At 54.4% G+C, this 15,634-nt stretch overlaps 1 protein-coding gene across 1 annotated transcript in view; it reads right to left on the reverse strand.

Annotated features, from left to right (window-relative positions):
- GTF3C1 (general transcription factor IIIC subunit 1) overlaps positions 1 to 15,634 on the reverse strand; it is a 78,323-nt gene that overhangs the window by 25,016 nt on the left and 37,673 nt on the right. Inside the window, exons 11-19 of the mRNA XM_066275493.1 lie at positions 13,332 to 13,468; positions 12,122 to 12,275; positions 9,562 to 9,665; positions 8,667 to 8,851; positions 6,914 to 7,192; positions 6,520 to 6,665; positions 1,680 to 1,777; positions 1,130 to 1,226; positions 840 to 1,017 (exon numbers count right to left, since the gene is read on the reverse strand). Coding sequence (XP_066131590.1) covers positions 840 to 1,017; positions 1,130 to 1,226; positions 1,680 to 1,777; positions 6,520 to 6,665; positions 6,914 to 7,192; positions 8,667 to 8,851; positions 9,562 to 9,665; positions 12,122 to 12,275; positions 13,332 to 13,468 — 1,378 coding nt within the window. The remainder of the gene's footprint in view (positions 1 to 839; positions 1,018 to 1,129; positions 1,227 to 1,679; positions 1,778 to 6,519; positions 6,666 to 6,913; positions 7,193 to 8,666; positions 8,852 to 9,561; positions 9,666 to 12,121; positions 12,276 to 13,331; positions 13,469 to 15,634) is intronic.

Raw genomic sequence — 15,634 nt, forward strand, 5'->3', positions numbered from 1 at the left:
TCGCTGCTCCTTGCTTACAACCACCCGATGTCCTCTTGCTGCTCTCAGAACAAACCCAAACTCGACCGTGTCCCGCAAGGCCCCAGTCTGGCTCCGCCCACCTCCCAGTCCTGGCAGCCACTCTCCTTCCCACCCACGGTGGCCTTTTCGGATTCTCCAAACACACGTGGGGCACTTGCCATTCCCCCTGCCTGGACTGTCCCCCAGCTCTGGGCACGCTCACCCTTTAGAACTGAGTTCAACTGTCTCCTCCTCAGAAAGGCTGCTCGTGACCACCCATTTAAATGCCTTCTACTCGTCACCCCGAGTGCTGTCACCCTCGCCACTCCCTCCACAGCACTCAGCACATGCTGCAGCTGTGTGTGCGTCTCCGCCACAGGAGCAGAGTCTCATGAAAGAGAGATGGCTGTGTTACTGCTCATGGTCAGGCATGGGCCATGACACGCCGAGGTGTTCAGCCAATACCTCCTGAACGAACACCTAAATAAAAACCAAGTGGGGCCGCGTGGTCCAAACAGCTAGGGCCGCACAGCCTCCACAACGAGGCCCAGCCCTCCCTTCCCTAAGGGAGCCCCATGGAGGGCCCCACGCCCTCCCCTCCCCTCCCTAAGGGAGACCCACACACCCTCCCCTCCCCTCCCTTCCCGAAGGGAGCCCCACGAAGGGCCGCACGCTCCCCCTCCCCTCCCTTCTCCACCCCTCCCCTCCCCTCCCTAAGTGAGCCCCACGGACACCTTAGGCCTCTGGAGAGCAGCCTGAACACTGCGAGGAGCACCCCACCCTGTTGAGTTCTAATTCTAGGGTCCCACAGAAAGGAGGTGCAGCGAAGCAGACGGTACCTAAGGGGGTGTTGAGGCAGACGCACTGCAGATCAAACCAGTAGTTTTCCACGTCCTGCATTGAATTCAGGACGTAGAGGCGCCTTTCGAAGGGCCGGTTGCTGTGGGCGAGGTGGTAGTGTGGGTCACAGATGGTGGTGTCAACGATGGATGCGTTCTTCTTCAAGTAGATGAAGACCTACAGAGGGACAGGGACGGGGCAAGGAGAGAGCCTCAGGCTCCGCCTCGGGTGACTGTCGCCCCTGTGCTCAGCAGTCAGGACCACCTTCATTCAGCGTGAACGTTATTACCTGATCTTTGTCCTGAAACTTCTCCGTGGGACCAAACTGCAGTAGCCCCATGTAGCACAGCCTCTGAAGGTTCTCCACCACCGAGAAAATGTACCGTCTGCAGAGCAGAGGGGGTAGGGCTCAACCGCACTGCGCTCTCAGCCGGGTCCGGGAGGTGCAGGGAGACACGTGCCTCCCTTCTCTCCCCCTTCTGTCCTGTGGGACCTGGTGCTCTGGCCTCGGGCCGGCACTGTCCTGAGGTCCAGAATCTCCTTCCCACACCCAGTAAGGGCAGCATCATCAGTGCTACATGGGGAGTCCGTTTAGAAAGTGAGAGTAACAAAAGGACAGAACCACGCCAGTACCTGCAATCATTACCAGCAGATTTGACTTAAAGAACTGTGAAATCGAGGACTAACATTTACCAGCCCGCCCTTCCCTTGCCCTGGGCGTGCAGGTCGCTGAGTGAACGGAAACCTCGAGTCTTTACAACGAGCGAGGCAGAAACCTGGCCTCCTCCTGCTTCACGGGGATCAGAACCCTGACCTCGAGGGGCATGCTGGAGCCTCACCTCTTGTACAGAAGCTGCTGCCGGATGGGCCTGGGGAGGGAGCGGATCAGCGTGTGCTTCTTCAGGGGGTCGTTCAGAAACTCCTCAAGGTCGTCCACCTACGAGGCCATTTTAAGGGTCAGCTCACCCTCAAGACCGGAGATTGTGAAAAACCACTCACCACTATCTTCCGGACCGCAGCCACTCGGAACCTGCCCATCAGCCCCACGGTGACAGTGCCCCATCCTTCCTGACCCCCCAGCCTCCCACATCTCTGCTTCAGTCTTGTTGTCCCTCCTTTCCGGCCCATCTGCCACACTGCTGGGGCAACACTGCCCGCACACACCACTGAACATTCCCAGGGGATGATACGGGAATCTAGTCATATAAAAAATACGAAAATGGTAGCGTAGATAAAAGTGGTACTCAGACCTCCCGCAACCACATCACAGTTACAGCTAACTACAAAACCACCATCATTCAGAACCGCCTGAAGTCCACCTGCACACAATCCTACAGCTAGGGGCTTAAAGAAGCCACATGGAGACAGGAACGGGCTGGTCCCACACCCATGCGTGGTGGATAAAAACCGGGAGGGACATCTCAGCTGTGGAGACTCCCCGAGGAGCGAGGGGTCCCGGTTCCAGACAAGGCCCCCCAGCCCAGGGTTCCAGTGCCAGGAGGAGAGTCCCCGTTACTTCTGACTATAAAAGCGAGCGGGTATGTGGCTGAGTGAGACTGAGAGCCGCTGAGTCCCAGGTGGTTCCTCTTAAAGGGCCCATCCATGCATGGACGCACTCGCTCTGGGCTCTAGTGCGGGGGCAGCAGTAGGAACGGCACCAGGACGTATGGGGAGGGCCCATCCGTGCATGGACTCACTCACTCTGAGCTCTAGTGCGGGGGCAGCAGTAGGAACGGCACCAGGACGTATGGGGAGGGCCCATCCGTGCATGGACGCACTCGCTCTGGGCTCTAGTGCGGGGGCAGCAGTAGGAACGGCACCAGGACGTGTGGGGAGGGGCTGGATGGTCTGGTGTCAAGGTGAGAATGGAGGGGAAGCTTCTTCCCAGGCCAAAGCACTGGCAGAGGCCACAATTTCTTTGCTGAGCTCTCTCTGTCACGGAACCAGCAGACAGGCAGCGTATCTGAGTCCCCATCCGCCTGGCTCACCCTGTTTGCCTTGCTCCCATGATTCCTGAGGCCCTGCCCCAACCACACTGCGGGCCCACCCAGCCTGCTTCCAGTGGCTTTTCCACACAACTGGCCTGTCTTGGCTCATGCTTCAGACTTTCCTAAAATCTCTTAAACAGCAGCACTTGGCCTCTGCGTACACCCATGCCTCTTGTTAAGTGGCCCCAGGCCTGGCACTCGCAGCAGCTGGCCTTGGTTTGCAGCCTGGCCTCTCCTGGGCACCTACAAGCCCAGCAAAAATAGAAGCCATCTGCAGACAACCCTGTGGCTCATGCTGGGTGTCTCCAGGCAGGGCACAGGGGGCAGCTGACCTTGGCTGGTACCTCCCAGGGGCCCCAGAGCCAGTACAGCGATGAACAGCTTCAGACCACGTCAAAAGCACCACCAACCACCTCCACAAGCAACACACTCAAGGAGCAGACTCAGCAGGTGCCAGCGCCCAGCTGAAGAAGGTTCTGCTCCGTGGGGTCAGCTCCTGTACAGATGCTTCTCCACAGTGGCTGCAGCCAGTCCTCACAGCCACTGGCCCGGGTTAGGGAGTTCCCTCCTACTGGGGTGCCAACAGCAGTCAAGGTTCAACTTCAACAGGAGGGTGCACGCAGCCCACATGGGGACGCATGCGAGGTGCCCAGCTCAGGAGAATGGGAAGGAGGCTGTGCCACTGGGCCCTATGGGACAACTACTGGATAAGGCCATTCCACCAAGCCGGGAGACACAGCAGCTGTACCAAGGACACAGAAACAAACAGAGGGCAGCTGCCAAAGTGAGGAGACAAAGCAACACATCCAAATGAAAGAGCAGAACAAAATTCCAGAAAAGGAACTAAACAAAATGGAGACAAGCAATCTATGAGATGCAGAGTTCAAAACATGGTTATAAGGCTGCTCACTGAACTCAGTGAAAACCTCAACAAAGAAATAGAAAACATAAAAACGGAGATAGAAGACATAAAAAAGAACCAGTGAGAAATAAAGAATACACCACAGGGAATCAACAGTGGAGGAGATAAAAATAAAGATTAAATCAGAGATCTGGAAGATATGGATGCAGAAAACACCCAATCAGAACAACAAAAAGAAAAAGGAATCCAAAAATGTGAGGATGTTTTAAGGAGCCTCTGAGATCGCTTCAAGTGCACCAACATTTGCATCATGGGGGTGCCGGAAGGGGAAGAGCGAGAGCAAGAAATTGAAAACCTATGTGAAAAAATAATGATGGAAAACTTCTATAATCTGGTGAAGGAAACAGACATACAATACAAGTCCCAGAAGCCCAGAGAGTCCCAAACAAGATGAACCGAAAGAGGCCCGCCCTGAGACACACTGTAATTAACATGCTAAAGCAGCGGTTCTCAAACGCCCAAAACACAGGGGTCGCCAAAGCCTTCGGAAAATACATATTTATTATACCAGACATTTTAAATAAAATATGTATTTTCCGATGGCTTTAGGCGACCCCTGTGTTTTGGTTGTTCGACCCCCGCCAGGGTCGCTACCCATAGGTTGAGAACCGCTGTGCTAAAGGTTAAAGACAAAGAGAATCTTAAAAGTAGCAAGAGAAAACCAGTTCCCTACAAGGGAGCTCCCAAAAGAATGATTTCTTAACAGAAACTTTGCAGACCAGAAGGGATTGGCAAGAAATATTCAAAGTGATGAAAGCAAGGACCTACAACCAAGATTACTCTACCCAGCAAAGCTGTCATTTAGAATTGAAAGACAGATATACAGCTTCCCAGACAAGAAAAAACTAAAGGAGTTCATCACCAGCAAACTAATACTATAAGAAATGTTAAAGGGTCTTTTTTGAGAAGAAAAGAAAGATAAAAAGTATAAATAATAAAATGATAATAAATACATAGCTGCCAACAATTACTTTAAATGCCAATGGATTAAATGCTCCCATAAACAGACATATGGAGGTTGACTACATAACAAGACCCTTATATATGCTGTCTACAAGAAACTACTTCATATTGAAAGACTCTCAGAAACTGAAGGGAATAAGGAATACCAATAGGTTGTTACAGAATAGTCACGGGGAAGTAAGGTACAGCACAGGGACTCAGTCACTAATATTGTAATAACTATGAATAGCGTCAGGTGGGTACTAGATTTATCTGGGTGATCACTTGGTAAGTTCTATATTGTCTAAACACTGAGTCATACACCTGAAACCAATATAATATTGCACGTCAACTGTGATAAAAAATAAAAAATTAGGCCCTGGCCGGTTTGCTCAGTGGTAGAGCGTCGGCCTGGCGTGCAGGAGTCCAGGGTTCGATTCCCGGCCAGGGCACACAGGAGAAGCGCCCATCTGCTTCTCCACCCCTCCCCCTCTCCTTCCTCTCTGTCTCTCTCTTCCCCTCCTGCAGCCAAGGCTCCATTAGAGCAAAGTTGGTCTGGGTGCTGGGGATGGCTCTATGACCTCCGCCTCAGGGGCTGGAATGGCTCTGGTTGCAACAGAGCAATGCCCCAGATGGGCAGAGCATCGCACCCTGGTGGGCATGCCGGGTGGATCCTGGTCGGGCGCATGCGGTAGTCTGTCTGACTGCCTCCCCGTTTCCAACTTCAGAAAAATACACACACACACACAAAAAAAATTACTTAAAGTAAAAAACAAACAAACATGAAGAATGCTGATTCCCTTGGAAGCCAGTGGTTCTATTTCTATCAGTATTGTCAAGGAAAAACTCTGGCACATCCCACAAATACGTTTACTAAAAAGTATTCATCCATCTCATTTGTAATATCATAAAACTGGAACTTAAATGTCCAAGAGTGGAGGATGGTTAATAAGTTAGGGTGTGTGCATAAGAAGGAGTACTGTGAATTCAGGTAATACCAAGTTAAAATTTAATGATATGAAAATACAATGTTTTGTTCAGTGGAATAAACAGAAAAAGGATAAATACAGTATAGTCTCAATTCAGTGCTTTTTTTTAAAGGGGAGATCTTATATTCACATACACACGCATGGACACACAAACATGACCTAGAGAAAAGATCAGAAGAAAATGCCCCCAAAACACTAGCAGTGATAGCTCTCTGAGTGGGGGAGTTATGGGTAATTCCTATTTTCTCCTTTTTCTGTACTCATCAATTTTCTAAAAATCTATTTTATTGTTACATCATAATTATGTCTGTTTTATCTTATGATTGATCTATCTAGAAGAATAAGTCTTTGATCTACCAACCGTCTATCCCAACTTCTGTCTCCCACCCATCCATCCACTCACCCACCCATCTACTCATCCATCCATCCACCTACTCATCCATTCATCCATCCATCCATCCACCCACCTATCCACTCATCCATCCACCTACCTATCCATTCATCCATCCATCCACCCACCCATTCATCCACTCACCCATCCATTCATCCATCCATCCACCCATCCACTCATCCATCCACCAACCCATCCATTCATCCATCCACCCATCATCCATCCATCCACCCACCCACCCATCCATCCATCCACCCACCCACCCATCCATCCACTCATCCATCCACCTACCCACCCATCCATCCACTCATCCATCCATCCACGCACCCACCCACTCATCTGTCCAACTGTAAGTCTTGCAGTATTTTTGTTTGACCAGGTGAGTGTAGACCCTCTGGCCTGGAGCTGAGGGACAAGCCTGGGTGACAGGTTGGAAGTTGCCAGTACCTTGTAGCTGACTTGCACGATCTGGAGGAAGATGGAGAGGGGCAGGCAGAGGAGAATGTCGCTGACAAGAGCCCAGCCGGAGCCAAAGTCCCTGTGGATTGGGATAGGAGGGACGTAGCGCATCCATGAGACCTCATCCACATACACTAGGAAGAAACCAGAGATGGGGCCAGGTCATGATGGGGCTCTCACCTCCTGGTAGGTCTTGGCTCTCTCCTACCACAGACTGACAAAACTCTACTCGTCGGGCAGGAAGCCCAGAGGGTCAGGAAGTTTAGATTATGCGTCTGTTTTGGTCAGGGTAGTGTGGGGCTTGCCAGTTCAGATAAGAACACGGAACCATAATGACTCCCCTTCGGACCCTGCTGCCGCCCACCTGGCCTGTGCGTCTCACCCGTCTCTGTGCCGAGCTCCACTTCAGTCTCCCAGACCGCTCCCTCCTGGGCGTCCTTCGGCAGGGCATCAGAGGGGGCCTCCGGGTACTTTCTGGAGGCGGGCATGGCTCCAGGCCGGCCCAGCTCCTGTGCGCCCAGTCTCCTTTCACTGCTGAGGCCCAGCGTCTCGACCGTGTTGCTGACAGGGTGCCCATAGACCAAGTACCACAGAAATGTGTGGACCATCCGCAGGCGAGACATTTTGGGCAGAAATCCGAGAGAACGCCCAAGTCCAGGAACTGAGGCAAGAAAGGGAGAGGGTAGTGCTTGAAAAGTCCCAGATCAAGTCAGCTCACGTCACTCAAACCACTATTGTTGCCACTATGGCTCAGGCGCCAGCGGGACAGCAAATGTTCCCACTCTCTTGGAAGTTACTTTCTGGTGGGAAAGAGCAGACAATACCAAAACATCTAAAACAATACATCATATGGAAACAGCTGGTGCAGTAAATAAGCAAGGAAGGACGGGGGGAGGGTGTGATTCTATACCGAGGCCAGGACAGGCCTCACGGGGAGAGGCCTTGGCGAAGTCCTCAGGTCTGTGACTGGCGGCCATGCAGAGACCTGAGGCTGTGCAACCCGGCTGAGTGCCCGATACACTCGAGGAAGGGCCGGGAGGCTGGAGTGACAGGGTGGAGCGGAGAAAGAGAGTGCAGGCGATGACCCGGAGTGGGATGGAAAAGGGAGCCACCACGGAGAGCCTGACAGACCTCTGTCTAGAACTGGCTTGATGGGGTTGTGCAAAATATTCCAAAATCTACGTTCTTTTAAAGCACCTTATTTCTTTGCTGGAACAAATAAAGCCTTTCCCGGTGAGAGAGAACAGGCGAGGGTCACGGGGCACACGGGAACAGGGCGGTGAGGACATGTGGCCAGAGGTCCCTCCTCCCCACCACCCTGGTCCACTGGAGAAGCACACTCGCTGCCTTCTGTCACTCAAGTGCATGTGCTCGTCAGCTGCACACACACGTGCTCACGTTTCTCCTTGTCTGAGCTTTCCACCAGTGAAACCCTGACAGTAAAGGTCACGCTCGTGTGACAGTAACCTTCGGGAAGATGAGTCATACAAATGGCTCTTCTGCCTGGAAACCCCGAGTTTGCTACGTCCCACACCAGGACATTTCTCTGCCTGGCACAGGTCTGTGCCCTGAGAAGTCGTCTATGCCCTCCCCACCAACACAGACACCGATGACTAGGGAGGAGGGAAGCACCCCGTTAGGAAGCCCTGTCCCTGCCCCCTCCCACATTCACATTAGAGCAGCTCGGGGGGGTGACGGAGGAGACAGCTCTGTTAGAGACCTGACTTGGGCAAACAACACCAACGCTCGAACTCGCCAATGGCTGTAACTACCAGAAGGCTTCTGGGGTCAGGAGAGGTGGAGATTTTCTGTGCTTTATAGAATATTCCAGCCCAAGGATCATTAGAAGAAGGAGCTATCTTTGTGAATAATTCCTCATGTTGGGATCTAGCCTAATTTCACCTGAGTCTCACCATAGCCTTGTGAGGTATGTTGGCAAGAATCATTCCCATCTTGCAGGTAGGGAAACTGAGGCCGGTGAAATCATGTGACCAGCCCACACGGCGCGCCAGTCACTGAGCCTTATTCTCTGACTGCAGCCCAGTGCTTAGATGTAAAACCCTGAGAGACTTAACTGGCACCATGCAAACAACAAATGAAACACGATCAGACATCAACTAGAAGCTGCTTGTTACCTATAACAGGGTTGTAGTTTTTAAGCTGGGTTATACCCATCTTCTCGTCAGTTTTCTTCACCCGTCCACTTTCTGGTTTAGAGGAAGCACTCAGCTGAGAGTCTCCTGACCCACTTGGGTCCTCTTTTCCTTGACTTTCTTCTTCGGTATCCCCTTGGGGCGCCGGAAGCTGGGGCCCTTTAGCCCTGCAACCAAAGAACAAGACTGATGTTATGCTGAGAAAACCCAGGGCCGAGAGAAATGACAGGGTCAGTTCTCATGAATCACATGAAGCCATTCAATCCTGAGGTTTCAAACTCAACTGCCTGTAGAGGCCAGGCAGACGTAAATGGATGAAATGTGTCAAGGTCACCAGACACCGGGGAAAGGAGGCCTGTGGTGCCCTGGAGCGTGTGTGCACCCCGCCTGCAGGGCAGCTGCCACCTGTGAGGACAGGAGCCCGACGCACTAGGTCCTCCGACACGCTCAGGAATGCCAGAAATCAGAAACCTGGCTCATCAAGCCGCACAAAGCAGCGCCTGCGAGCGAGAGCCAGGCCTCGCTCACCCACGCGCACCTGGTTTGAGCCCAGCTAAGCAGCCTCTTGGTCCAATCGATGGTTTATGGACAAGATTAGAGAAGAGCGCGGAGAGACCACAGAGTCGTTTGGGGCCATTATGAGACTGAGCGCTTTTACATGTCACAGGGCCTCACTGGGAGTGCTCTGCTCACCATTAGAATAGAATTAAGAATGTGAGGATTTTCTTTTTGCTTCAAGATTCCAGAAACTGACCCTTGTCAGACTAGGAGTCGTGAACCATGAACCATAAACCCAACCCAGTGAGTTCACGGGTTTCACACAAGAATAAAGGGCTTTTGTGCAAATAGCTTCAGGAGTGAAGACAAAGCCACTTGCCTGTTTCCGGTGTTGGAGTTGGAGATCCGGAAACGAACCTGCTCGATGGCACTTCTCACCAGAGGGTCGTTCTGGTCCAAGGACGGGTGCACCACCAGGTCCACCTGCAGACAGGGCCGAGAGTCGCAGAGGGCGGGGGGGGGGGGGGGGGGGGGGGGAGGCGGGGGAGGCTGGGCACCATGCTCGGCTCTAACTTTTCCAAAAGGCAGGAGACGGAAGCAGAGCACACGGCTAAAGAGCCTGCCACCGTCAGACTCCCCGGGCGATCGGGCGAGAGAGTTCGCCGTCCCTAATTGGCTACTTTGCTCAGGGGAGGACTTCTGGTCTAGAAGCAGAGTGGCCTTCTGGGGGGTCCCTCGCTGGTGGTCCCGGCCTACCGGCCTCGCCTCGACCCGGCTGGCCACAGCCGATGCCAGCTCCTGCTGAGTATTTCCTATAGTTGCTTTTGAGTCCTGAGGGCTTCCATCTGGAAAAGGTGCCTGGCTTTCCCTAACCCCACACTGAGTGCCACGGCAGGACTCCTGCCAGGCACGCTGCTCAACAAACCGGCAGAGGCTCAGAGCTGCTCTGTCGCTCTACCTTTCCCACAGCACCGAAGCTGAGCAGAGCGGGTACCACTGCATGCGGGACAACCAGGTGACACGAGGGGAACTTAGAAGGGCATGAGTGACAGCTGTGCAGGAGATGGAGGCACAATGGCCTGGGCACCTGGACAGCAAGGCTTCCTTTTGTTTGTTATTGGCAGGCGAGAACAAGGTAAGGTTTTCTGAATGGCTTACTGGCCAGCAGGTTTCATGCCAAAAATGGCCTGAAAGAGGGCCAGTCACAGGGAACAGGCAGCAACGCCCAGATGGGGGCTTTCAAAGGCAGCCTTGGCTCAGTCTCTCCTGCTCCTCGTTTATAAAATGAGGACCCTTCCCTTAGGCCCTGCCAACCTTTCTGTGGTTTTGTGAGGCTCAAACGAGGTCCAGTTAGCCAACACCGAGACTGTAAAAGCACGGTGAAACACAAAACATTCCCATTTCCTCACTTTGCAAAGCCAAATGGTGCAGCCAACTTCCCAAAGGCCAAACGGCAGGCGGCCAGGTGCAGGGCCGAGGCGAGGGCTGGGCACGGCCACGGTGGCCAACACAGCGCCGGAAGACCAGGAGGCTGCCCGAGGCGCCATGCTCTGGGGCCAAAGTGCTGCCGAGACACGTACGCTTCCTCTGGAGGCAGCTGACCTAAACTGCAAGCCCTTCCGGCGGGAAGCGTGGGTGCCGTTAAGTGGCACCACAACAGTGCTGCTGCGGCGAGAGGCCCCCAGGACTGGGCCCTTCATCCCTGAGGTTTCATGATCCTCGGGGTGCACCCACGGCACCTGCATCCCTCCCCACTCCTGGCGCAGTCCTCCCGGCACTGCCTGGTGGACACGGGGCCAAGGAGGAGCCGGAGACACAGTGGCCCCCCTTGCCAGACGGCCCCTCTCCACTCTTAAACGAGGGGAGGTTTTCTTGCCCTCAGGTTCTGCCCTGAGAGGGAGGGCCGTCTGAGACCTGCTCTGTGCAGACGAACAGAAATCAGAGGTGCTCCAGCCGGGGGGCGGGGCTCTGTCCTCTAGGGACAGACGTCAGCACGGGGCCTCCCGCCCCTGCGCAAAGGGCTGAGCGGCCGGCGGGCTGGGGACAGGAGCAGAACAAGGTCAAGGGGACTCATAGCAGATACAGACACTCATGAGCGCTGCCAACTGGGAATGGTAGAAAATGTGTTTCTTAAGTCATTGTTTTGTATTGCTCTATGTTTTTCAAATATCAAATGTCTCAATAAATAAGATAAAGTAAAAAAACCCAGAAGTGCCTTTGCCAGCTTATTAACAAAACAAAACATCAAAGCAGAGCTCTCTCAAGGCAGAGACTTAAGTATAGTCAGAAAAAGATATTGGGAAATTACAAGTGACTGTCCCTGCAGCACTGTTCCCTCTGGTCCCAGTGCCCAGCTGGGCTCTCAAATTATTCTGACCCAAAAAAACTTAGGCCTTAGAATATGTGCAAAGCCACTGAGCTACAGTTGCTATGGGAATGGCCCCAAACTTTGCACAGAAACAGATAAATTGAGACAGAAGAGATGTGTTGTTCCCCATCGGTAACCCCAGCAGTGCATCCTAATTAGCCACAGCCATCATTTCCTCCGGGAGACGCTGCCTCAGATCTCTGTGGAAAACATGCTGCTGCTTAGTCTAAACGTCCCACCTCCTGAATGTTGCCTAATTTCCACCCGTGCTGCCCTGCTGTGCGTCAGTCAGGGAGCCCGCCTGCCCTCCTCTCTCCGGGCGGCTGCAGGGCTGGGCACTGCCTGGGGCAGCATGGGCCGCTCTGGGCCCAGCACCTCGCTCCTCTGCTCTGTTTCCAGCTTCCACAGAGAGGTGGGTGACCCTGGCCCCCAAATTTAGGGGGCATGATGGGAACTTCCGAGTTACTGACAACAAAGGAATGACCGAGACAGAACAAGGACATGAGAAGCTAGACAAGGAAACTCCCACAGCGCCCGGCTGGCTCTGTGGGCGTCAGGAGCCCGTGGTTACCTTCTTCTTGATGCCATCTTGAATCACCGTGGTCCGGAACAGTCTTAAGAGGCCTTCCTCAGACAGGTTCCGCACCAGGCGGATGATGGACTTCTTACAGCACTTGGTGGGCACGCCTTCTTGCTTCTCCTGGTCCATGACCATTTTCTGAATCCTGGGGCATCACAAAATAAGCACTCAACATTTCTAATCTCAACAGGGAAGGCCCTTCTCAACCCAGGCCACTGGATGCCTCCTGGAGTCCAGAGGAAACGAGGGAGCTAAGCGAGCATCACCCCTAGAAGGCTGACTTCCTGAGGCAGTAAGACCATTCCTCTCTGGGACCAACAGTGAGTCAAGACAGCCCACCACTCGCAGAGGCTTCACGCTCTGAGCTCAACCCCCCGAGATCAAGAGATCACATGGCCTGTGGTGATGCCAGAGGAAGCGAGTAGCCAGGCCGGCCGCCTATCCTTACAAAGTCCTGATGCCGAGTTGACATCCAGTGAGGAATATTCCAGTTTACACTGTCAACACCTTCAGGCCTGAAGTTCCCTGATTCCTGTCCTCAAACACCTTCTTCTCTAGACCTCAGAGTCACTGCGGGGATGTTTCCAGGTCACCGATGGGAATGGCAGGGACAGCAGGGACATTTAGAACATCTGGCCAAACCCATCACTGCACAGAAGAGGGGAGCTCAGCGGCAGTATCTGCAGATGCCCTCTCCCCCTCGCCTGGTTAGAAGAGTCACGTCCTTGACTCAGCGGCTCTCACGCTGGGAGCCTCAGAAGCCGGGAAGACGCTGCCCAGAGGGTGGTGGAAACGGGTTGAGGACCAGATCAGAGCGCGGAGCCTCCACGTGAACAGAGGCCCCGCCCACAGGAGTTCTGTCTTTTGTTCTGCTTTCCTGTAAGGTTCTAGCCACCGCTACTGCCCGCCTAAGTTTTCTCTTCCCCCTTCGCTGCCGCAACGTCTCCAAGGAAGGACAGAGGCACGCGCACTTCCCCCAGGGATTCTAGTTCTTGCTCAGTCACCTCTCCCTGTCCACGGTATTGATATTCCTCAGTGTCTACACTTGTCAAATCACAAGGACAAACTCTAAATCCTCTTACTACAGAGGGATACTATGAGAATCTGAACGGGGAAGGGAGATTCAAACGGTTCCTGGTCATTTCTGTACTTGACTAATTGGCATGAGATTAGCATTAGTGCAAGACAGACGACTCCTTACGTGAACAAGCTCTCGATTAAGCGGAGGTTGGTGACAGCTTCTATGATCAGGTTCCTGCGTTTCAGCAGGCGGTAGGTTTCGTGGGGTTTGTCCTGGCCTGGGCCGTGCTTCCCAGCCTTCTGGGAACTGCTGCTCTCCTAGAACAAGGACCAAAAGCACAAGAACACAGGGGCTCAGCACAGCGTGGGGGCAGACACCACTCCTCCTTATGGAGTTTCTACGCCCACGTCTCCAGAGGAAAGCCCAGAGGGCTGCTGCCCCAAGTCTCGCCCGCCGCACTATTTCAGTGCTTTGAAACGACGGGGACATCTGCCGCAGGCAATCTGGGGTCTCTGTGGAGGCCGCTGGTTGCAGAACAGGGCTCAGAGCGAGCACTGCAGCACTTCTGAAGCACTCACTCCGTCTCCTCTCGGGTCTTCCCCAAGAAACCCATACAGCGAGCAGAGCTCCACGCCACTCTAGTCAGCTTGTTTTCATCAAAAACTTCCAACCACCTTATTGTTACGCTTCCCATTTTATGGACGTGGAAACCAGGGCTCAGCGAGGCGAAGGAACTGTCCAGGTTCACAAGCATGGATGTGCGCCAGGACACGTCCTGCCTCCCGGGCGCCTGACTCCAAATCCGGAAATCCCGGCGACCTCCCTGGGGACAGAAGACAGGCCAGAGCCAGGCTCCCGAGGGCAGCGCGGCCGCCCTAGGCAGATCAGGCCCTGTGGCGGGGAGGGAGGAAGGGAGCGGCCAGTGCTCCCCCTGGTACCTGGCCGGCGCTCACTTCTGTCCACGGCTCCCCTCCCAGGGGCCTGAGCAAACCTGCCCAGCAGCTCCGGGGTCAGAGCACAGCAAAACGGGCACCAATGCGAACGGAAACCCCACTCTAACATGTTCCCTGCAAACCACGTGGGCCCAGGGCCTGTTTTGCTGGTCCCTCCTCAGTGGAGTGGCACTTTCAGGAGAACGAAGTCACCCAGAGGCTACTCAGTGGTGGTGTCACAACCAGAGGCTACTCAGTGGTGGTGTCACAACAGGCCACGTCCCTGCCTTCTGCTGGAGCTTCAGGCAGGAGGGTTCCAGGGGCGAGGAGACAAAGACTCAAGAAGGGGATCGGGTGGCTGGAAGACTTTCGTCCTCTTGCACCTCAGAGCAGACATTGAAGAGGCACATGAGTCCATGCGGCCACTTCTGGGGGCCGCAGGAGAGCACAGGGAGCAGCGGGTGCTCTGGGAACAGCTTTCACGAGGAAGAGAAAGTGCTGAGCTGGGAAGTGAGCACGGGAGTTCTAGGACCTGGAGCATGGACCAGGTCAGGAGGTGGGGGAAGGGCACGCGGGCCCCCGGGCCCTGCTGGGATGCACCTGCAGCAAGCCCAGGTCAGGAGGTGCGGGAAGGGCACGCGGGCCCCCGGGCCCTGCTGGGATGCACTCACAGCAAGCCCAGGTCAGGAGGTGGGGGAAGGGCACGCGGGCCCCGGGCCCTGCTGGGATGCACCCACAGCAAGCCCAGGTCAGGAGGTGCGGGAAGGGCACGCGGGCCCCCGGGCCCTACTGGGATGCACCTGCAGCAAGCCCAGGTCAGGAGGTGCGGGAAGGGCACGCGGGCCCCCGGGCCCTGCTGGGATGCACCTGCAGCAAGCCCAGGCTCTGCAGGTAGAGAAATACTGACCATGACTGGACAGGGAGGCGTTATGGCATCACACGGACAGGAAAGGGCCAAGTTTTTAGAAAAGCGCACAGCAAACCTTTCCCACCCCACCCCTTCTGCTACAGGGAGAAGAGCAGCAGGAGCCTCCAAGCAGAAGGGAGAAAGGGGCGGGGAAGTCCACACACAGGTCTAGTCCTCGTGGTGTCGTGACCGAGTAGGCACCTCGCTCAATCCCAAGAGCCCGACTCCCTACCCTGCCCCGGACCGGACCAGAGCTGGCGCTTGTCCCCAGGGCTGTGGTGGGGCCCGACAGAACAGCAGGGCAGCCTCCAGAGGCGCCCCGTCACTCTGTGCTCCTCCTCTGACTCCGTGTTTCTACAGTGCAGGGGGCACCACCAATACCTGGGCACAGTCAGGTGACAAAGGACAGTGAAATAATCATATAACGAGAAAGGGGCCCCTGTGTCAATCGACTTTTAATCTGTTTAATTACATGGTGAAAAGGCATTGGTTTGATGCTTCTGTGTCTCTAACCCTCTGACATACAACAGTATCTGGCCCCAATGTACCAATCCAGTTTTATTTCATCACATCTGTGTTAGGGTTTCCCTCGTGTGATGGTGGCGATACTGGCCTTTCATCGAACTCGGTTTCTCAGTGCGGCA

The sequence above is a fragment of the Saccopteryx bilineata genome, chromosome 4, assembly GCF_036850765.1.
Source record: "Saccopteryx bilineata isolate mSacBil1 chromosome 4, mSacBil1_pri_phased_curated, whole genome shotgun sequence".
NCBI lineage: Eukaryota > Metazoa > Chordata > Mammalia > Chiroptera > Emballonuridae > Saccopteryx > Saccopteryx bilineata.